Consider the following 23614-nt stretch of genomic DNA (forward strand, 5'->3'; position numbering starts at 1 on the left):
CCTTCACCAAGGGAACAAGTTTCTTCCAGTCTACCCTATCTATGCTCCTCATAATTTCATACATCTAAATCATGAGGCCCGTCAGTGTCCTCTGCTTCAAGAAAACGAACCCATCTATCCAATCCCTTTTCATAACTAAACCTCTCCTGCCCAAGCAACATCCTGATATATCTCCTCTGCACCTTCTCTCGTGCAATGACATCCCTCCCATAATATGAATTCTGTAACTGCACTCTAGCCGTAGCCTAACCAAGTTCCAGCATAACCTCCTTGCTCTTAAACTGAATGTCTCAGCCAATAAAGGCAGGTATCCCATGTGCCTTCTTCACCATTTCATCTAACTGCCCCAGCACTTTAAGAGTCCATTCAGTATGCACACTGAGTTCCCTTTCATCCTTGGCGTTTACCCGGCTCCTAATGTTCATCATCATTTGTTCTACCCAAGTGCATCACCTCATACTTATCCATGATTGAATTCCTTTTGCCACTGATTGACTCATCTGACCAACCCGTCTATATTGCCCTATGATCTGAGACTGTCCTCCTCATTATTTACCACTGTACAAATTTCAGAGTTATCGCAAATGTACTGATCATCCCTCCTACATTCATATCTAAATTATTTATATATGCCACAAATAGCAAGGGTGCCAACACCGATCCCTGTGGAACCCTATTGGACACAGGTTTCCAGATACAAAGGCACTCCTTGCTTATCACCTTCTGCTTCTTTCCACTCAGTCAATTCTGGATCCAATTCACCAAATTTCCTTGGATTCATGGGCTCTGACCTTTGCTATCACTTTCTCGTCGTGACCTTACAAAAAACCTTGCTGAAATCTAAGTATATCACATCAAATGTATTGCCCTCATCTACACACCTGGTCACGTCTTCAAAAAGTTTAATCATATTGTTTAGATTTAGTCTCCCTTTAAAAAACCCCCATGCTGATCATTTGTGGTTAATCCCTGCCTTTCCAAGTGCTGATTAATTCTGTCCCACAGAATTGTTTCCAATAGTCTGTCCACCACTGAGGTCAGCTTCCTGGTTTATCCCTCCTCTCTTCTTGAATAATCTTGCTTATGTGTTATCTTTGGGATGTCCATTGTGTTCGCAACAGTGAAAACTGATAGAAAATACTAGTTTAAATTATCTGTCATTTCCCTATTCTCCCTTATGAATTGTCCAGTAGCATACTCTCACACTTATTGCTGTCAACACATCACCTACTCAGCCATCTCAACTCTACTCGATTTAATTCGGATGTTAAGTAGTTTAAAGGTGAATTTCTTAACTGTATTCTTCAGTAGTCATGACATCTTCTGATTTAAACTAATTGTCCAATTGAAAGAAGAAGTTATGAAGAAGGTTCACTGAACGTTGGAACTCAAAACCCATAATAGAAATTGCTGGACAAAACACGGCAGGTCTGGCAGCAACTGTGGAGAGGAACCAGTGTTAATATTTTGGGTCCAGTGACCCTTCTTCAGAACTGAGCTTTGTGTCTATAGATGCTGCCAGACCTGCTGAGTTTTTCTAGTATGTTCTGCTTTTATGTCCAATTGAAAGACAAAGATGACTGTGACAATGCTGATTCACTGAATATTCCTCCTAATTTGCTTCACAGTGATGCTGACTTGCTACACTGTTAGTGTTATGTGTAACTTTGTCCCATAACAGAAGGGAAAAGCATCAGTGAGTTTGTTTCAATGTGTTTGAATAACGTGCTGTCATTGCTGATTACCTGGCAATATATGGAAGCTGCAAGATGTGGGTGTGAAATTAGTATCATTGTTAACAGTGTGAGAGTGAACTGTAACATCAAAATGTTAAGCATAAGTCTTGTTTGCTGAGGAGTATCTGGTAGGGTGTGAAGCACAGAGTCATGTGATGATTGCTGATGTAGGAGATAGAAGATGGTATTTGAAGATGCATTCCCTGACTTTTAGTCACTCATGAGGACACTATAGTTTTTACTGCACTGTAGCCAAATACTCAGAGCCCGGCTCCTTATATTAAACTTTGTGACTACCTACTACTATTTCATTTACAATATATGCCTTGTCGATCCCATCGCACTGTGGAAATGTTAAGACCACCAACATTACATCTGAGAACTTGGTAATCATCTGTCTTCTGCTCCATTACAATGTTTATTCCTTCTCTTTAACATATCTTCAAATACTTCCACTAGCTGCTACAACCAGAATGCACCTCACTTTTAAAATTTGTGAGTTGCCTTTATGAAATGCAGAGCTGAAACTCATACTAGTGAAGTACGTACTGCACTCAGAATGTCCCAGTTGACTGCGTATGATAATGATGCTGATAAGCAGGCAGCATGTCATTTGCAGTACTATCAATGTTACCTAGATCAGATGCACAGTCATATAATAAGCCCTTCACTCAAAAACCAGTATGAACTGGGATGAACTTAATGGATTTAAATTTTTTTTTAATAGTGAAGGTAAGGGATATAATATATGCAAACATCATGAACCTGATGGATTTTGCTATAGAATATTGAAAAAAATAAGTGAATAAATTGAAGGTGTGTTTAACCACAATTTTCCAGAAATGAAAGACATGGAGGTAATATTGTGACATATTGATAAATTTATGGGAGTTGGAAACAAAGGTGGAGTGAAAAGGAATTTTCTCTGATTGACAGGATACTAAAACATGTAGGCTTAATGGATACTCATTCTTTATTTTCTATCCACAGGCATATGTCACTTGTACAATTGGAATACAATTTGTTGGTTATGTCATGATCTGTTTTGGTGCTTCAAATTCCATTTTCTCTGTGATATTTGGAAAAATGTCAAAATATACTGGGCGAATGCCACTGTTTGCCTTTGGTGAGTTCAGTTGTATTTTAAATCTTAAGGTGACAAAACTCATAGGAATGTTTGAGTCTGTTTTATAAGCTAAGTCAGATATTACTAAGAAACAAACAGCAAAGATTACCTGGTTGTTGCACGTAGCTACTGAAATTATGTTTGTCTTCCCTGTTTGAGGACAAAGACTTTGAGAAAAAGCATCTGGAATGAAAGGGAGGAGGTTCTGCAACATCACTATCATGAGGGAGTAGCATTTAAAACCGTCTGGGCAGACAAAAAAATCCAGCAAGAGAAGGAGCAGGAGTGACATTAATCACCAAGTCCTAACTGACAAAGGACAGTTTAATGAAGATTACATCAACTGGATCATTCCTCTCACCCACAAAACAGCTACAGTTAAACAATCCTGATAATTACTATTCATACTGTCGTCTTATAATCTTTCAGTGTAGTCTTGCCTTCACTTTACTATTATTTTAACATGCTGCTGCAAACCATAATAGGCCTATTATTGCAACGTGACCCAGCTTCTAGAGCAGAGTATTGTAAGATGAAAGGAATGACGCAAATGATGCAATCTTCAGTAAACTGTTCTTTAGAAGAAAGGAAACTGATGATTGATGCCATACCCGTTTTTGCTTGCCTTCATGCTACTCCTCCTTCTGCAAGACTTCTTTTCGTCTAATAGGTTGTGAAGTGTTGGGTCCACATGACAGCAATGTTATGGATTATGCTTTTTCTCATGGTGCTTTTTTTTTGTGGTCCTCATCATCAATCCACAAATACACCTACACGGCTTTAGCATAAATGTTGTAAAGGCAGCCAAAAGCACCATAGCACTGGACACAAAGGAATAAGTTTTTACATTTTAAAAACACTCAGAAATTGTGGGAACATAAGCAGAACAAAGAACAAAAAAAATGACAGCATAGAAACAGGCCCTTTGGCCCTCCAAGCCTGCGCTGATCCAGATCCTCTATCTAAACCTGTCACCTCTTTTCCAAGGATCTATATCCCTCTGCTCCCTGCCCATTCATGTACCTGTCTAGATACATCTGAAATGACGTTATCGTGTAGATACATCTGAAATGACGTTATCGTGCCCACCTCTACCACCTCCGCTGGCAATACGTTCCAGACACCCACAACTCTCTGCGTAAAAAACTTTCCATGAGATGTATCATAATACAGCTGAATGCGCTGAATAAAAATACCTGCGTTCCCAAGAAGCTCCTGTGGTAAGGTGGTGATGTCCCTATCTCTGATGAAAGAGATCTGGGTTCAAGTCTTGTCTGCTCCAAAGATGTGTAGTAACAAGTTGACAAAAAAAAATCTCAATTCCCAGATAGGGTTTTTGTGATGCATTGGTAATGCTTCTACTTCTGAGCAAGGAGACCTACCTTCTCTACAGGTGTGTAATGTCTCTGAGCAGGTTGATCAGGAAAGTATCTATGAGATCCCAGTGGGTTCCTGTGGCGCAGTGGTAGTGTCCCTACCATTAGGAGGTCCAGGTTTAAGTTCTACGTGCTCCAGAGGTGTGTAATAACATCTCTAAACAGGTCGACTTGAAATTATCCGAGTTCCAAGTCTTCAAAATCAGTGTAGCATTGGAACAGATCTTAGTTAAAATTACAATCACAGTCAGAGACTTGTTACTGTATTGCATGAGGCCGCTTAGCCCATCATGTCTGCACGAGCTCTCTGATTGACCATTAGGACATTCCCATGTCTTTGCCTGGAAACCTGCAAACTATTTCTATTCAAACCATCATCTAATGTCTTCTTCTATGTCTTGATTTGAAGCTGCCTCCACCACACTGCTAGTCAGTACGTTCCAGATGCTAATTGCATTCTGTTTCAACAAAAATATTCTTACATCACATTTACCTGTTTTGCAGAAAATGGCCAGTTGATCTATTTTATCTGCTGCAGCTCTTGAAGGAATGATTTACCTAGTGCTACCTCCCAGTCTTTTCCACATAGCACTTCACATTCTTCTTTTATGATGGCAATCCAATTCTCTCTTAAATGCCTCAGTTGAACCTACCTTCTCCATATTCTCAGGCAACATGTTCTAGATCCAAACCTCTTGTTGCCACTCATTTTTTCCTCACATCACTTTTGCTTTTATTATCAGTGTGGATAGTACTTCCCAATTTATTTTGGCCACATCCAATTTGGTTTTGAATATCCTCATCAAATCTTCTCTCAATTTTCTCTTCAAGTAAAGCACGCCTGACTTCTCCAGTTTATCCATGTAGCCTCGGCTCCTCACCCTCATAATAAATAAAATAAAATAATTCCAAGAATGATTCTTTTGAATCTTTTCTGCACTATCTTCAAGCTTTTCACATTCTGCCTAAGTTGTGGTATTCAGAACCAGAATACAGTACTCCAGTTATGAGCAAACTAGTGTCTTATACATTAACTCCATGCACTTATACTCTATGCCCTTACTTGTAAAGCTAGGGTATTGTATGCTATAGTAATCATTTTTTCGGTCTGTCCTGCCACATTCAATGACTTATACACATTTACACCAGGTTCCTCTGCTCTTGCAGCCCCTTTAGAATTACACGTTTTATTTTATGTTGTCCCTTTGAGTTGTTTCTACTGAAGTGAATCACTCCACACATCCCTCCATTAAATTTAATTTGTGGCTTCTTATCAGTCATATATTCCACTGCTCCCTTTTCTCCTGGTTCCCCTGCTCACTTCACTGTTTCCTCCCACTTCTCCCCAACTCTCACTGCAGCTCCTTTCATTACAGGATGAGAACAATGTAGCTAGCAGATGACTGAGATGAGAGGAGATGGGAGAGAACAGTGAAGACAACCTTAGACAGAGTGAGGCAAAGTCGAAGAGGTAAATAGAATGGAGGAAACTGCTGCAGATAAAATAGATCAACAGGCATTTTCTGCAAAACTGGTAAATGTAATGGAAGAAAATTTTTGTTGAAACAGAATGCAATTAACATCTGGAATGTAGTGCCTGAAAGTGTGGTGGAGGCAGCTTCAACCAAGACATAGAAGAAGACATTAGATGATGTTTTGAATTGAAATAGTTTGCAGGTTTCCAGGCAAAGACATGGGAACATCCTAATGGTCAATCAGAGAGGGCTTGTGCAGACATGATGGGCTAAGTGGCCTCACTCAATACACGAACAGTTCTCTGACTCTGTGAAGGACTCTGTAAAGAATATGAAGGAGCAGCTAACAGAGTGAGGTAAATGATAGGGAGTGGTAAAAAGTGTGGTGCAGAAGGAAGCAACAATAGGAGGCTGATATGCAGAGGACGGCAAGAAGCAAGGACAGTGTGTCCGTCCTTTTCTATCATGGATTTGCACTATTTTTGGTGCCGATAGTTACCTGTGATGTTATCTGTGATTCCACATGTGAAATTGCAGTATGAGGCGAGTGCATTTGAAGGATTAGCTTTGATTTTAAAGGGGGTGTTAAACTATGATTATTAGTTGTTCAGCTCTTTTGACAATGTTGAAGCATTTTAAAAGTAGAGTAAGTTATGGCTTGGTACACATTATGGCATATAGTTGCAAGCCCAGTATAATGTGCTAAGAAGATTAACTGCAAGCTTTGTACAATAATATGGAACCGTATTTATTTATTTCATGTCATAGCAACCATCACAAACCTTGCATCAATAATGGCATTGTTTTTATGGAATCCACGACCAGAACAAATGCCAGTGTTTTTTGTGTTCCCTTCTCTTTGGGGAATGGCTGATGCTATTTGGCAGACACAGACTAATGGTATGTTGATAATAATAACTGACAAGATAATATAATTGTTATTTATAGATCTTTATTTTAATATTGTGTCTAAATAACTGTGGCAACACTATAAGAAAGTTAATGGAGTAGATTGTTTTCCATTTTCCCACCATAGGCAATACAACTTAAGCTTTCATCAGTTGGAAATGTTAAAGAAATATATATAATAATCACTGTTCACATTAGTGTACTCACTGTTTCAGTGCACCACACCCACTCAACATCAACAAAATGAGCTGTGCAGCTGCCAACTAGTCAGCTCCATCACCTCTGGTCCATCTGGAGTCATGCCGCAGATGGGGCACATCTGTTTGTCTATCTTTCTGTCTTCCGCAAACATGGAAACACGAGTTGTAACTGGCCATTATAGTTTGTTACATGCTTATTTTGGTGGAAGCTTTAATTTTGCTGCAATCAGACATTCACACTGCAGTGATCAATTATAATTGACAAACATCCTTCATGATAAGGTATTTTTCTGATTCTGAATGGTGGTGCTTGAGAAAGGTCAATGATTCAGTGGGCATCCTCTGCTCATATTTCAAGAGAACCTTTTGTGGCATTCAAATCTGGGAGCTAAATGTTATACTCACCACTCAACGAAGTGTTGAGGGTGCCTGTTTAATCAGGTGAGAGATGTGGGATATAGAGCTTGACCCAATATTTCTGACTCAGCCAGTTAAGTCAGGGTCAGGAAAGTAGCCAAGCAAAGCCTTATCCTACGTTATACCACATGGTGGACCCTATTGGCAGTAAGGACCATTCCTGAACAACAGGGAACATTCCCCTGTCCTCTCCACTTAAACCACCCTGTCTTGTGCTAGACTAGCCTTGATGACAAGCCGTTCCAATTATTTTTTCTGTCAGTTTCCGGTGCTGGTTCTCATACTGGGCCTACTGCCACGTTTCTCTTTTCTGACTGACTGACCACACTCTGCCTCCAAAGACTTACAGCCACAAAGACACACATGCTAGGGTCTGTTTGCGACTTCCCAGCCAATGAATAAAGTCATCATCACGGCCATTAACTTCACCCAACATTTCATTTATGTGACCTTTCTTCAGAATTTTAGAAATGTTAATAGGTATTAAGCAAATGAAAGAACAAAGAGAAACTTCTGAATAAGATGAACAGTATGAAGTGAAACAGAGTTTTACTATGCAAGGCCATAGTGACAAATAAGGAAGCACTAGACCTTTTATCTGGAAAAATTATGATTGACAGAATCCTGAAGAGCTAGCATCTGAACATAAAGGAAAAGTATGAAAGGAGAATCAAAATTAAAGAAAACAAACAAGGAAAAAGAGAATAAAATTGCAAGACTTCATGATCTAAAACCATTGAGCTGAATATTCAGTCCAGAAGGCTCTTGAGTGCCCAGTTAAACCATGAGGTGCTATTGTTTGAGCTTGACAGTTTTTTCACATTGCAGTATGTGCAGCTTTATTCTAGCATTCAAAGGTCCAGAATCACAATTAGCTACTTTGATAGCTGTCATCAAACAATAAATATGTAAAGTAAGAGTGTACAAGTGTAATTGGGGTGCTAGGTGGGTAGGATAGTGTGTCAGAAAGTAGGGTGCAACTGGGTAGAGAGTAGGATGCCATGTGCTGGATGCCAAATAGATAGGAGGGTAAGGTGCCAGATGGATAAAATGGCATGTTGGTTAAAGGTGAAGTGCCAGGAGGAGGAAACAGATGAGTAGCATACCACATTGATAGCTGAGAGAGTGGATCTGGAGAGGGGGAAGTTTGGAGGTGGTAATTTCGAAGTGGTGGAAGGAGTTATTAGGTCCAGAGGTAGGGGAGTGGATCTGGAATAGAATAGCATTCTGGGTGGAGAGCGAGGGGCATCAGGGCAGGGTCAGAGGGTTTAAGGTTGGAGAGAGATGAAATTGGGGTTGTGAGAGCTAAGTATGTGGTCAACTGAATAGTTACTCAGGAGTTAAGATTATGTATTTAATAGTATAACTCTTCCTGAGCAATTATTTACTTGATTTCATCAGAAATGTCTTGAATTCTCTGTTTTAAGAGACTTCCAGGTCTCTGGGAATTGTCTAGCAAAATCTTCAACTTCCTGGACAATTCCTTCAGCGTCTGCTACAACGGGTATTCCATTTGGATTCCAACCACAACACCCATCTACACTGGTCATTAGATAGACTTTTAACCGACAATATAAACACCAGTGCCAGCCAGATTCCTTTTTAAAATATTTCCAATGGTGCAATGAAGTGCATCCCCAGAGTCTGCAGATGATTTATAGTCACATCGTTGATTTCCACGCCCCTCATTCTTTGACCATGGCATTTGTTAAAAGCAGCAGACCTGGAGGGCTCAGAGCAACTAGAGGATACCTGAGATACTACAAGAGCCTATTCTGAGGACATTGCCGCTAGAGGACTTTGGGTCATTGGCAGAGGGAATTGGAATCTCCTAGCAATCCTTAGGGTGTCTTGAGAGGAACTCTCAACTGTGACAGCTGCATCTTCTCACTCCTTTGTCTCCCTGCTTCTTATCAATGGAGGTTTTCCTGGAGGGCTGACAAAAGGTACTATTCATCTTCCATTGTCCCACTGCTTCAGTCAGTAATAATCTACAGGTTTGTGTTGATGCCAAACATGCACTGAATAGTCTGTTGGATTAAGATCACCAAATTCTCCATGGATGAAGTAAAGCATTCATCTACCTGTCACATAAGGTCATGGTCTGAATGGATTGCTTCACCAGCCATGTTGCTATGGTAGCTCCACATCTTGAGCCCCTGCTTTTTTGTGCATCTCCAATAGGTTTTGTATAGTTGTGACCAAACTCCCTTCATCAGCCTGGTACACAGCATGGACCTGACCTCCAACCATCCTCCAACAGTCTATAATTTTGACTGTCATAGCCATCTATAACTGTGTCCTATGAGATGCTCAAAAGAGCATGAACCGGAGTCAATTCATCAATGTATGCAATGGAGAGAGATGTGATGCTGTGCGTCTCTGAGAAGTATACGTTTTCATTCTGAGAGAAGATACAAAATACTGTATAAGTGGGTCATCTCAAGTCCCTGTTGCATTCACGAGGAAAAATGCAGACAACTGGTCCCATTAATATGGAATGCACTGCTTCAGTCTGCAGGTGCCGTACACTACTGTTACAGAGTTGAAAGTAAAACACTAATCCGCCTCACTTTCCATGCTGATCTCATTGAGAACATGGACTGAGTGCATTTCTCCACCAGTCTTTACGCTCAACCATCTATTGAGCATTCTTTTCCTTTGTAAATACAAGGGAACAGTTTGCTTTGCTCCAGGTGGCATTGAGAAGAACCATTTATCACTGGGCTGTCACTGGCCCCATTAAGGTAGCTAAATCTATATGTCTCTCTATGAAGATTGCCATGGGAAATGCATGAGGTAGAGAGTGAGATACAAATGTCTGTGACCCACGTGCATCTTTTACACCTAAGCCAGTCGATGAAGAGGAACAATGTACCTATCAATGCCCATCTAATCCCATGTAAATTGAGTGACGCCTTTGTAGCCTCCACCCTGATATCCAATGTTTGCACATCATTTGTTCAACTCACTCAGACAGTCTCACTCTTAGGGTTTGAAGTTGGCAATTCATCCTCTCTCTATACTGAACCCATCTTGCTCCTGGTTCACATGATTGCTCATCTCTGCTGTGACTTCTGTACAGACATCTATGGTTAGCTAAGAGAACTAGGATAAATACATCTCACATTGGAGAAGTTCACACAGCAAATAATTTCTAAACTGCAGGGCTATCTTTTGATTGTCCTTTTGATCTCCTCTTTCTGGATGGATTTAGAATTCAGATTCTAGCTCTGGTTTTTCCTTTTCTGCAAAGACTTTTCATTAAATGTGAATGCTGGCATCAACTTGGACCTTACAGGGAACCTATCATGGAAACACTCCAGAAGCCTTGGAAGACCGAAGACAGGGCTAACTTCCATTTAATAGTCATCAAATCACAGATATAGTACAGTAGAGAAAGAGGCCATTACACCCATTGTTACTGCATTAGCTCTCTGAAGGAGCAAGCTCTCCAGTGCTACTCCCCAGTCTTCTTCAAGTAGCCCTGCACATTCGTTCTTTTCAGATTACAGTTCAATTCCCCCTTAAATGCCTCAAATGAACTTGCCTCAATCATACTTTCAAGCATGGCATCACGGAAGCCTTGACAAATATGTGTTGGCTTTCTTTAATTAATCCCTATTCACCCAAGTGACTACTGTATTAATTTTAATCCCAATTTAATCAATAGAACCTTCCCAGCCACTGCAGTGCTCATGAGGGTGAATTGAATGGACAATTATTCCTTGGACTGTTATTATCCTCTTTTGAAAATGCAATTCTCTAGTTCTCTGGCAGTAACGCTGAGTCTAAGGAAACTCAAAAGTTATGGCACCTTGACAATTTCCCTTGCCATTCTCCTTACTCTCCTTGGGTGCATCTCATCAGTACAAGTACTTTATCAGCTTTAAGTACAGACAAACAATTCAAAACCTCTTCATCAGTTCAGCTATAGATAACAAGGTGTAGAGCTGGATGAACACAGCAGGTTAAGCAGCATCAGAGGAGCAGAAAGGCTGACATTTCGGTTTGAGACCCTTCTTCAGAAATGGGGAAGGGGAAAGGGATTCTGAAATAAATAGGGAGAGAGGGGGAGGCAGATAGAAGATGGATAATGGAGAGGAGGTATGGAAATAAAGAGAGAGAGGTGGAGAGGGGACAGACAGGTCAAAGAGACGGGGTTGGAGCCAATAAAGGTGAATGTAGGTGGGGAGTTAGGGAGGGGAAATGTCGGTCGAGGGAGGACAGACAGGTCAAGAGGTGGGATGAGGTTAGTGGGTAGAAGATGGGGGTGGGGCTTGAGGTGGGAGAAATGGTTAGGGAGGCGGGAACGAGCTGGGCTAGTTTTGGGAGGTGGTCAAGGGAGGGGGGATTTTGAAACTCCAACAAACCCCCTCCTCCAGAACACCACTCCAAGGCCTCCGACCCTTCCTTGACCTCTTCATTTCCAATTGCCATCGCAACATCGAGCGCCTCAACCTCTCCATTCCTCTCACCCATTCCAACCTCTCCTCCACAGAACATGCAGCCCTCCACTCCAAACCCTACCTCACCATAAAACCCACGGACAAGGGAGGCCCAGTGTAGTATGGCGCACTGACCTCTACATCTCTAAGGCCAGGCGCCAGCTCTCTGACACCTTCTCCTACCACCCCCTTGATCGTGACTCCATCCCCGAGGACCAAAACATCATCTCCCAAACCATCCACAATCTCATCACTTCAGGTGGCCTCCCACCCACAGCCTCCAACCTCATCAGTCCCCAGCCCCGCACTGCATGTTTCTACCTCCTTCCCAAAATCCGCAAACCTGACTGCCTGGTCGACCCATTGTCTCTGCCTGCTCCTGCCCCACTGAACTTATCTCCACATATCTCGAATCCATTTTCTTCCCCTTGGTCCAGGACCTCCCCACTAATGTCCGTGACACCACCCACACCCTCCATCTCCTCCAAAACTTCAGATTCCCTGGTCCCTGACACCTCATCTTTACCATGGACCTCCAGTCCTTGTACACCTGCATTCCCCATGCAGATGGCCTAAAGGCCCTCCGCTTCTTCCTGTCCCACAGGCACCACCAGTCCTCCTCCACTGACACCCTCATCTGCTTAGCTGAACTCGTCCTCACCCTTAACAACTTCTCTTTCAATTCCACCCACATCCTACAGACAAAGGGGGTGGCCACGGGTACCCACATGGGCCCGAGCTACATCTGCCTCTTTGTAGGATAGGTGGAACAATCCCTCTTCGAAAGCTACACTGGCCCAATGTCAAATCTCTTCCTCCGTTACATCCCCTTCCTCCCACGAGGAGCTGGAACAGTTCATCCACTTCACTAACACCTTCTACCCGAACCTTAAGTTCATGTGGACCATCTCGGATACCTCTCTTTCCTTCCTGGACCTCTCTGTCTCCATCTCTGGCATCTAGCTGGAAACCGATATCCATTTCAAGCCTACCAATTCCCACACCTCCTCTTACCGACCTTCCTGCAAAAAGGCCATCCCCATATTCCCAATTCCTTCACCTCCACCCAAGCTGAGACATTCCAAACCCAGATATCCCAGAGGTCCTCATTTTTCAAGGACCACAACTTACACTCCACAGTGGTCAAAAACACGTTTGACCGTGTCTCTCGCATTTCCTGCAACTCATCCCTCACACCCCCTACCCACAAAAACAACAAAACAGAATCCTCCTCGTCCTCACATACCACCCCACAAACTGCGAATCAAATACATCATCCTGCGACACTTCTGCCATCTGCAATCTGACCCCACTAACCAAAGATATTTTTCCCTCCTCACCCTTACTGGTTTCTGGAGGGACCACTCTCTCCGGGACTCCCTTGTCCGCTCTGCACTCCCCTCCAGCCCCACCACCCCCGGCACTTTTCCCTGCAACCGCAGCAAGTGCTACACCTGCCCCTCTCCCCTCACCCCCATCCCAGGCCCCAAGAAGACTTTCCACATCAAACAGATGTTCACCTGCACATCTGCTAATGTGGTATACTGTATCTGCTGTTCCTATTGTGGCCTCCTCTACATTTGGGAAACCAAGTGGAGACTTGGGACTGCTTTGTGGAACACCTACACTTGGTTCGCAACAAACAACTGCACCTCCCAGTCGTGTACCATTTCACCTCCCCCTTCTACTTCCTTGGATGACACATCTATCTGGGGCCTGCTGCATTTCCACAATGATGCCACCAGAAGTAACAGCACCTCATATTTCGCTTGGGAACCCTGCAGCCCAATGGTATCAGAGTGGATTTCACAAGCTTCAAAATCTCTCCTCCCCCACCGCACCCCAAAGCCAGCACAGCTCGTCCTCGCCTCCCTAACCTGTCCTTCCTCCCCTCCTCCTACCTCAAGTCCCACCGCCATCTCCTACCCACATGTCTCATCCCCACCTCCTTGACCTGTCGGTCCTCCCTGGTCTGACCTATCCCCCCCCCCGATTCCCAACCTACACTCACCTTTACCAGCTCCAATCCCACCTCTTTGACCTGTCTGTCTCCTCTCCACCTATCTTCTCCTTTATCCATCTTCTATCTACCTCCCTGTCTCTCCCTATTTATTTCAGAATCTCCTTCCACTCCCCGATTTCTGAAGAAGGGCCTGGGCCCGAAACATCAGCTTTCCTGCTCCTCTGTTACTACTTGGCCTGCTGTGTTCATCCAGCTCTACACCTTATTACTTCAGATTCTCCATCATCGGCAGTTCCTACTATCTCTCATCAAACCGCCAATGCAGACTCAAGTCCACCCACCGCCAACATCATGCCACCCACCACCTTCACAGCCAGCAGCTCCAGAGGAGACTGTAGCACCCAGCCTTAACCAGCCCCCAAACCTCCCCATTACTGAGGATGAATGGTCAGTCCTCAGTAAAGGGCTTACCTTTGCCCCCTCCACCCAAACATCAATGAATACCGCTCACACTTGGACATTGAACAGTTTTTCCACCGCCTCCACCTCTGCACTTACTTCTTTGAGCCTAACTCTCCATCTACTGAACCCTTCTCCCACCTCCTCCTCCTGGACACTACCCCTCGACCTCTTCATCTCCCACCCTCCTTCGATCTTTTCATCTCCAATTGCCGTCGTGACATCAATAGCCTCAACCTCTCCACACCTCTCACTTAATCCAACATCTCCCCCACAGAACGTGCAGCCCTCCGCTCCAGTCCCAACCTCACCATAAAACCCATGGACAAGGGAGGCACAGTCGTAGTATGGCGCAGTGTCCTCTACATCGCTGAGGCCAGGCGCCAACTCTCTGACACCTCCTCCTACTGTCCCCTTGATCATGACCCCATCCCCTGACCACCAAACCATCATCTCCTAAACCGTCCACAACCTCATCACCTCAGGTGACCTCCCACCCACAGCCTCCAACCTCATCATTCCCCAACCTCACACTGCCCGCTTCTATCTTCTTCCAAAAATCCACAAATCTGACTGTCCTGGTCGACCCATTGTCACTGCCTGCTCCTGCCCCACTGAACTTATCTCGATTCCACTTTCTCCCCCTTAGTCCAGGAGCTCCCTACCCATGTCCGTGACAACACCCACGCCCTTCTCCTCCTCCAAAACTTCAGATTCCCTAATCCCCAACACTTCATCTTTACCATGGACATCCAATCCCTATACACCTGCATTCTCCATGCAGATGGCCTAAAGGCCCTCTGCTTCTTCCTGTCCCACAGGCCTGACCAGTTCCCCTTCCACTGACACCCTTGTCCACTTAGCCGAACTCCACACCAACAACTTATCTTCCAATTCCTCCCACTTCCTTCAGACAAAGGGGGTGGCCATGGGTACCCGCATGGGCCCAAGCTATGCCTGCCTCTTTGTAGATTACATGGAACAATCCCTCTTCCATACCGACACTGGCCCTAAACCCCATCTCTTTCTCTGTTACGTTGATGGCTGTATCAGCATATACCTCATGCTCCCACAAGGAACTCAAACAGTTCATCCACTTCACCAACACCTTCCACCCCAACTTTAAGTTCACCTAGACCATCTTTGATACCTCTCTCTCCTTCCTGGACCTCTCTGTTTCCATCTCTGGCAACCACCTGGAAACCGATATCCATTTCAAGCCCATCGACTCTGTAAGCTACCTAGAATACACATCCTCACACCCACCTTCCTGCAGAAATGCCATCCTCTATTCCCAATTCCTTCATCTCCAGTGCATTTGCTCCCAGGATGAGGCATTTCACTCCTGAACATCTCAGATGTCCTTGTTTTTCAAGGACCGCAACTTCACCCCCTCAGTGGTTGAGAATGCCCCCTTGACCGTGCCTCCCGCATTTCCTGCAAGTCATCCCTCACACCCTCTACACGTGATAAGAACCAAAACAGAATCCCCCTCAACCTCTTGTACCACCCCACCAACCTCCCGATCCAATGCATCATCCTCCAACACTTCTGCTATCAGCAATCTGACCGCACTACCAAAGACATTTTTCCCTCCCCACTCTTACCTATTTTCCAGAGGGACCACTCTCTCCGTGACTCCCTTGTCTGCTCCAAACACTTCTCCAGCCCCGCTACACCCAGCAATTTTCCCTGCAACCGCACAAAGTGCTACACCTGCCCCCACACCTCCCCTCTCACCCGGCCGCAAGAAGACTTTCCACATCAAACAGATGTTCACCTGCACATCTGCTAATGTGGTATACTGTGTCAGCTGTTCCCACAGTGGCCTCCTGTACATCAGGGAAACCAAGCGGAGGCTTGGGGACCGCTTTGTGGAACACCTATGCTCGGTTCACAACAAACAACTACACCTCCCAGTCACGAACCATTTCAACTCCCCCTCCCATTCCTCAGGCGACATGTCCATCCTGGGCCTCCTGCAATGCCACAATGATGCCACCCGATGGTTGCAGGAATAGCATCTTATATTTTGCTTGGGAACTGTGCAGCCCAATGGTATCAATGTGGATTTCACAAGCTTCAAATCTCTGCTCCCCTTACCGCATCCCAAAACCAGCCCAGCTTGTCACCACCTCCCTAACCTGTCCTTCCTCCCACCTCAAGCCCCAGCCCCATCTCTACCTACTAGCCTATCCTGCCCCCTTGACCTATCCACTCTCTAACTCCCCACCTACACTCAGCTTTACTGCCTCCAACCCCACCTCTTTGACCTGTCTGTCTCCTCTCCACCTGTCTTCTCCTCTATCCATCTTCTATCCACCTTCCCCTCTATTTATTTCAGAACCCCTTTCCCCTCCCCCATTTCTGAAGGGTCTAGGCCCAAAACGTCAGCTTTCCTCCAGCTGCTTGGCCTGCTGTGTTCATCCAGCTCTACACCTTGTTATCTCAGATTCTCCAGCATCTGCAGTTCCTGCTATGTCTGAATTGCTTCCTGTTTCACCATGGCAGCACCTCTTCCTTGGTAAGGATAGATGCAAAACTCCTCAAAGCAGCAAGCTACTACCAGATAAAAGTGATATCAAATAAACAAATTGATTCTGGATGATCAGCCATGATCATAATGAATGATGGTGCTGGCTTGAAGGGCCGAATGGCCTACTCCAGCACCTATTGTCTATAAAGATTTCACTTTCTTTGCAGCTGTATAAACATTTCTGGGTAGAACTGATGTCTAATAGACAGTCATTGAGCTCAGCTAGGCATCCAGAATAATATCTGCTGATCCTGCTTTTCTACCAGATGGGCTCATTATGAAGGCCTACCTTAGTTCTAAGAATAGCTAATCAACTTATATCTTAGCGAAGAATCTTTATGCAACTGAATAGAAATGGGAAAGCTTTGTTTGATTCATTTCTCTGTTTCTTATAATAATCTGCTGTTTCTTGCAAGAGTTTTTTTTTCCACTTGATATATGTTTATTTGCACATTGGTTACCACTGCTGCCTTACATTGTCAGGGACCCACATTTGTTCTCAGCTTTGGGCAACTGTCTGTGCAGAGTTTGCATATTTTCCCCATGTCTGTGTGGGTTTCCTCCGGGTGTTCAAGTTTCACAGTCCAGTGATATGTAGATTAGGTGGATTAGCCACGAAAAATTGCAGTGCTACAAGAATATGTACAGATGTGGGTAGGATGCTCTTCAAAAGGTCAGTGTGGACTCAATGGAACTGAATGGCCTGCAAGCACGCTGTCAGGATTCTATGAAGTCTGAAGTGAAGTATACTTTCTGACATTAATATCCTGAATGGCTATGGTTGATCAACACTTTTGAAGATTGTAAATTAATCCATATTTTCAAAAGGAACTTTTCAAAGTTTCTCCTTACTGTGTCAATTTAACTATTATTTGAGAAACTTGCCAGTCATGCCAATGGGTCATTGATTATGTATGAAGTGGACATCTGTAGATTGGACGGGCAAAGGAGATTAAGTGTTGAGGATTTGAGAATCTAATATTTATCATTACAACCATGCCAATATTCCTGTAAATAGAGGCAGGCATCTTACTATCCACCTGCCTCCTTTGCCACCTTCAGCATGTAGTACATTATCACTTGCCTGTCACCCCAGACCAAAAATATTGTGAACGGCAGCAGTTTTACAGGAAATGGGTCTGCCAAGTTGGAACCTTTTTTCACCTCACGCTTCCTGTTTCCACTGTGAAAATCTGGCATTTTGTATCCAGGACTATTTAGTCCTCAGAAATGCTCTTCTTCAAACAAGTTTTCTGTTGTTGCCAGATTAAATGTCCAAATTAACTATCTAGTCTTGTTACTCACATTTTATTTATTAGACCCCATGCACTCACATGCATGCACAGTAAGCCTAATTTATTTACTTTCCCTTATACTCTGATGTCTGATTCCTTATTATTTCTTACAGAGGTGCTATCTCTGCCTCCTTCATACTTTAGTATTTCGTAGTTTAATGTTATCTTTGTCTCCTAATTCTCTGTTCACCTTAGTTTTCTTATGTAGTATCACTACTGGCTCCTACAACCCTGCCAAGTTCGTTTAAACCCTCCCCAATGGCAGTAGAAATTTGTCCTGAATTGTCATTGGTCTTGGCTTTGTTTAGTTGAAGTCCATCTGCATTTTTACTACCTTTTGAGGTCTTATTTATTGGTTTCCTTTCTGGCTTTCTAAACACTGCCTGCAAGATTACGTCTCTCTTTCTGCCGATCTTGTTGGATGCACAACATGACCACTCTCTGTTCATCTTCGTCTTCAGGGTGCTAATCCACGTAATACATTGTAAATGTCGTCTGCATTTAGATAAAGTGTCTTCAGTTTTGAAATTTTCTCATATTCCCTAAAGCCAACTAGTCAATAACATTTGTTATTCTTAATTCTCTCTTTCTGGCCCATTGCTTATTTTCCCCTAAAATGTAGAACCTTGACATTTCCCTTGCAGCTTTTCAATTTCCAAATAAGATGAGTTTGAAATAATTTCACAGGATGAAGACAGATATTTGACTTAATAATTGTTTTTTTTCTCCTTCAAGCTCTTTATGGAGTCCTATTTCTGAACAACAAAGAGGCAGCATTTGCTAACTACCGACTGTGGGAATCTGTGGGATTTGTTACAGCGTTTGCTTATGCAAACTTCTTGTGTATAGAAATCAAACTCATTATCTTGGTGGTAGTTCTGTTATTAGGCATGATAATGTATGGAACTGTAGAATATATTGAATATGTTCAGCATGGCAGTGAAAATCCTCACACAATTTCACAAATTTTACGTGGCGAGCATCTAAAAACAACGAAAGAGAAGCCAAATGAACTGGAAGAGGAAGGAAAAGAAGAAACGGAAACCACTGATGTAAAATCTGTTGATGAAAATAATGCTGAAACCTAAAAACAAAATTTTTGAGGCAGTTATATGAGTAGCATTCTGTTTGGTGCTTCAGCATCTACATTCTTCTAAAGATCAACTATACACTTCAAAATATTGTTTTTTTACAATTCACTTCAATGTAATTTTCTAAACATTGTGTTAAATTTATAATGACCAAGATTGTATTCTATAATATTATATATTTAACAGAATTAGATAATGTAACTGATTTGTAACATTAGTAGATCCATGAATTGGAATAAAATAGACTTTAGTTCATAGGATATTTCAGCTATTTTTTGAAACTCTTACCTAGTTCAGTAACATAAGTAAATGTGTTGAGGAAAATGTCAAATCTCTAAGTCACAAAAACATTTGCAGCAACTTATACTGCAACAGCCCATTCAGGGTCTTTAAATAACTATCACTTTTGATGCATAACCACAACTTGTTGAATATCCTAAGGTATGTTAGTACTTTTACCTTGGAAATTAGTCTACAAATTCCTATTATCGTGCTCATGGTGATGGCAGTGCTTGTAACCTGAAATAAATTTCTCCAATTCCTGTTTAAATGGTAATACTATTTTCTTCTGTATCAAAAACAAGATCTTATGCTAGACCCTAAACAAACATTTGTCGTAAGGGTGAGAGTAAATTTACTGGAGTATTTGATTAAAGGCACCTGTGTTAATTTGTGCACTGTTTAATACCTGGAGAAGGGACAAGATGACTAAAAACCAAAATTGAAAGGGTAGCTCTGACAGAATGCTTTGAGCTTGGAAAAATGATGGCAAAACTAGATGTAAATTCTACACGTGATTGCAAAATGGCTGAAACTTCTACCATGGATCGCAGAATGGAGTGCACACAGCACATGGGTTTGAAGAAGGATGCATAGCTAGGAAAAGGCAATTCCATGTACAGATTTGCAAATCAGGATATGTATTTTAAACTCAAGACAGAGTTCATTAAGTATTTGGGTTAAGATACACTGTGAATTGCAGGTGCTAGCTAGATTGAAATATATGCAAAATACCCTTGCTTAAATAGCAGGTGTAGAGGTTTGTGGAAATAACAGGAATGGATCGATTTCAAAGCCAAAAGAAGGAATGTTTCTATAGTTGAATTCTGGTGTTTTATCATTATTTAAGAAGGTTACACCGACAAGGACATAACGAACAGGCAACAGTGTTCTTAACAATAGGTGAAATATTCTAAAACATGTACTGTGCACTTAGTTGAATAAATTTTACCATATTAAGTTTGTCAAATTTAATAAATTATGCATGATACTTTAATCAGTTACTCATTTTGTGTCCATTATCAGTGCCATTTAGATTATTACAGGACACAGAGGAGTTCTGTTGCTAAAACATAGAAAGGTAAAATAAAAAGTGAAAATGCCAAAAAGATGTTATTTTCAACTTTTTAACTGCTCCATAACCTGAGCTGCAGTGGAAATATTTGGGAAAGATTAAGAGAGACTTTCTATCTATTTCTTTTCTATCTGAAAGTATTATCACATACAACTGAACTTCTTTTTTCCCCACCACCTAATCACCCATTTTTAATCTATTAATACCAGCAGCAAATCACCCGTGTTCTAATTGATTAATTTACCTGCAAAGCCTGTTAAAGGTGATACAGTAACACCAAAGTTGAGGGAGAGATAGGGAGAGAGGTGGTGAGGAGTTGGGGGAATAACTTGCTGTTTATAACAATTTATCATGGTAAGTGAGCATTTGTTACTCCTAACTGCAGTAATGAGTTACAAATTGATGTTGATGAGTCTGATGAAGAAATTTTTATATTTGGTGAAGTTTGATAATTCCAAATACTCTAGTGTCAATGTGGTTCATGTTGGATCAGTTAATCCACAGTGATTTATTTGCTGATGGGAGGGACCAAAAGCTCTAAACCCAACGGCATTACATTATTGTGTTTGTGGCACAGTTCATTGCATGCTAGCCTTGGAATAAGAGGCTGATATGTTCTAGCTCCATGTCAGAGACTTCAACATAAATTCATTGACAGTGGGAAGCTTTCAGATGAGATGTTAAACTGTAGACCCTGTTTGACCTCCCAAGTGGTACTATCCTTACACTGCATTATTTCAAAGAAAGGGCAGGGCAACTATCCTTGAAGTTCTGGCCAATATTTATCTCTCAACATCACCAAAACATTATCTTGTCGTTATTACCTTGCAGCAGTGCATAAATTGGTTGCTCTTGCACAAGGTTGGTTACATTTCAAAACAGTACTTTATTGACTGTAAAGTATTTTGGGATGCTCTAATTGTGAAAAGAGCTGTACTTATCGAAATCCTTCTTTATTTCAGATTTTGTTTCAACTTAAAATATGTACATGTTTCTGACATATTAAAGTAAATTAAATAAACTTTTGCCATTCTTATAAAATTGTTTATATTTAAAAATACTGATATTTATGATTGCTATTGGACAAGTACATGGGGCCGAACTTTCTCATTTTTAATTAAAGTGCTTCATGAGTGAGATTCATGGTGCCCAGTCCACCATGGCTCACACAACAGGAACAGGTGTGGGCCATTCAGCCCATCAAGTATGTCCTGCCATTCAATACAACCATAACTGATGCTTTTACCAACTCAATTCCAATAACTCTGTAGGCCACTAGTAATCAAAGAATCTATCAATCTCTCCCTTACACACACTCAAAGACCAAGTTTCCACACCCCTCTGTGATAGAGAATTCCAAATGATCACACGCCTCTGCATAAAAAAAATTGTCTTCAAATTAAGTTGCCATTCATTTTAAATAGTGCCATCTGGTTGTAGAATCCAGAACCAGAGGAATCATCTTCCTTTCTTCACCTTATCATGTAACTGCCTTCTCAGGGATTCAGTACCTTTTGGCACTTATGCTGCTGCCACTACATTTGGAGCCTAGTCACACATCACTTCAGAAGATGTAAGCAAGGAATTACCCTCCATAATGTGGTGCTCAACCATCATAAATGATCTGGCACTGGCATTGTGCTAAAGTCACAAAACTAGTTACACAGAACTCATGGCTAATATTCTCAGCATGTGGATTTGAGTCATGAAATTTGAATTCAATAAAATCTGGAGTTTGAAACTAAACTAGCCTAATGGCTTCAATGTAACCAATGTCAATTATCTTGAAAATCCATCTAATTCACTAAACCCTTTTAGGGAAGGAACTCTGCCATTGTTACCTTACATAGCCATGATGTTACAGATTGAATAAAACTTTGCAGCTGCTGGTGGCTGTTGGAGCTGCCTGTTTTAAGAGACACAAAATGGCTAGAATTTAAAAGACTGCTTCAGCATTTTAGCAAAACAACAGTGCCTTTGAGAAGGGGTTATTCTGAGGCAAAAGGGAGCCTTATCTAAACAACAAGTTACAAGAGATATTCAAGGATGAACAGTTCATAGATTTGTAACAAACACATGCGTAAAAAGAAACTTTGAAGGATCATTAAACTACAAGTAATTAATTCCAGCCTCATTAAGGGAAGGATGTTGACAGCTATAAAAGCAGCAGCTAAAGTTATCTTGCAGAAATTAGCTGCTTCTTTGAAATTATTTACAATAATAACAGGTTCTAGTTAAAGATTTTTAAAAAAATAATCACAGATAGATTTCAACGTAAAACTTTATAAAACTCGGAAAACATTAGAGATGTCTTCAAATTTTATAACAATCAACTTTTTACAATATAAAAGACGGTAATGGAATTTGATAAAGATAGCAAGTACAACGAACAACAGAATTCAAGCAGTGCTTAGACATAAGCAAATCAGAGATATGCGCATAGGAGGGCAGCCAGTAACTTTGGAATACAACATTAAAAGATCCCAAGGCCTAGAGATTACAATGATTATTAAATATCATGAAAACCTGAGGGAACCTGGGGTTGTTTATAGGAATGTCCATCATTGATCAGGTGTTTTAAGGCCTGGTCCCAAAGAGTGGAAGGCGAGGGCACAGGAACCAACACAAAATGTATGAAAATACTGTTTTTTCCATAAAAATTAGAGTGTGACATTGATCTCTCTTCTGATCTGAGTTGCAATTTAAGAGAATGATTGTGTTCTCATGTCGATGCCAGATTCAGGGCAGATCCTTTGGTCCTCTCCCTACAATAATCAGATTTTGTTTGAATAAAAGTCCGCAAGGTGCCTGGTTGCTGTCTGCCTCCTGAGTCTTTGTTCCAGTTTGAGGGATCTCACTCCCAAAGCACCTTATGTGAAGCCAGATCCAGAGCAATATGTTTGCTTCTTGACTGCCTGTTATGATGTCCTGGCAAGTCATTCAGTTATATCAAATTGTAACAAAGCCCAAGAAAAAGGAATTAAACCAAATAAACCATCTGGATCAACTTAGACACCAGAAGCTACAATGGCAAACTCAGCCAAGTTGCCCACAAAATCTTCCTGACCAATATTTGAGAGCATGTGGCAAACTTGGAAGAGCTGTTTCAGAGCAATAGCTGACATAGACATAGACATACTGATAGAATAATACCTTACAGACAATGTTGCAGACACCACTGGTCACTATCCCACTGAAGTCCTCCCACCAGAGGTAGCAGAACATTGGA

General features: G+C 42.0%; 1 protein-coding gene and 1 long non-coding RNA gene across 5 annotated transcripts in view; one reads left to right on the plus strand and one right to left on the minus strand.

Annotated features, from left to right (window-relative positions):
- The window catches only part of unc93a (unc-93 homolog A), a 148920-nt gene extending 127609 nt beyond the window's left edge, over positions 1 to 21311 (plus strand). For 3 of the 4 annotated variants that reach the window (XM_048535527.2, XM_059648434.1, XM_059648435.1), the window contains 3 exons: positions 2727 to 2862; positions 6482 to 6613; positions 18676 to 21311. In XM_048535527.2, coding sequence (XP_048391484.1) covers positions 2727 to 2862; positions 6482 to 6613; positions 18676 to 19028 — 621 coding nt within the window. In that variant the 3' untranslated portion in view covers positions 19029 to 21311. The remainder of the gene's footprint in view (positions 1 to 2726; positions 2863 to 6481; positions 6614 to 18675) is intronic. The other variant, XM_048535528.2, reaches the window with a different exon arrangement.
- The window catches only part of LOC132210008 (uncharacterized), a 107144-nt gene that overhangs the window by 60638 nt on the left and 22892 nt on the right, over positions 1 to 23614 (minus strand). The gene's annotated exons all lie outside the window — the stretch shown is intronic.

This window comes from Stegostoma tigrinum, chromosome 9, assembly GCF_030684315.1.
Source record: "Stegostoma tigrinum isolate sSteTig4 chromosome 9, sSteTig4.hap1, whole genome shotgun sequence".
Taxonomy (NCBI): domain Eukaryota; kingdom Metazoa; phylum Chordata; class Chondrichthyes; order Orectolobiformes; family Stegostomatidae; genus Stegostoma; species Stegostoma tigrinum.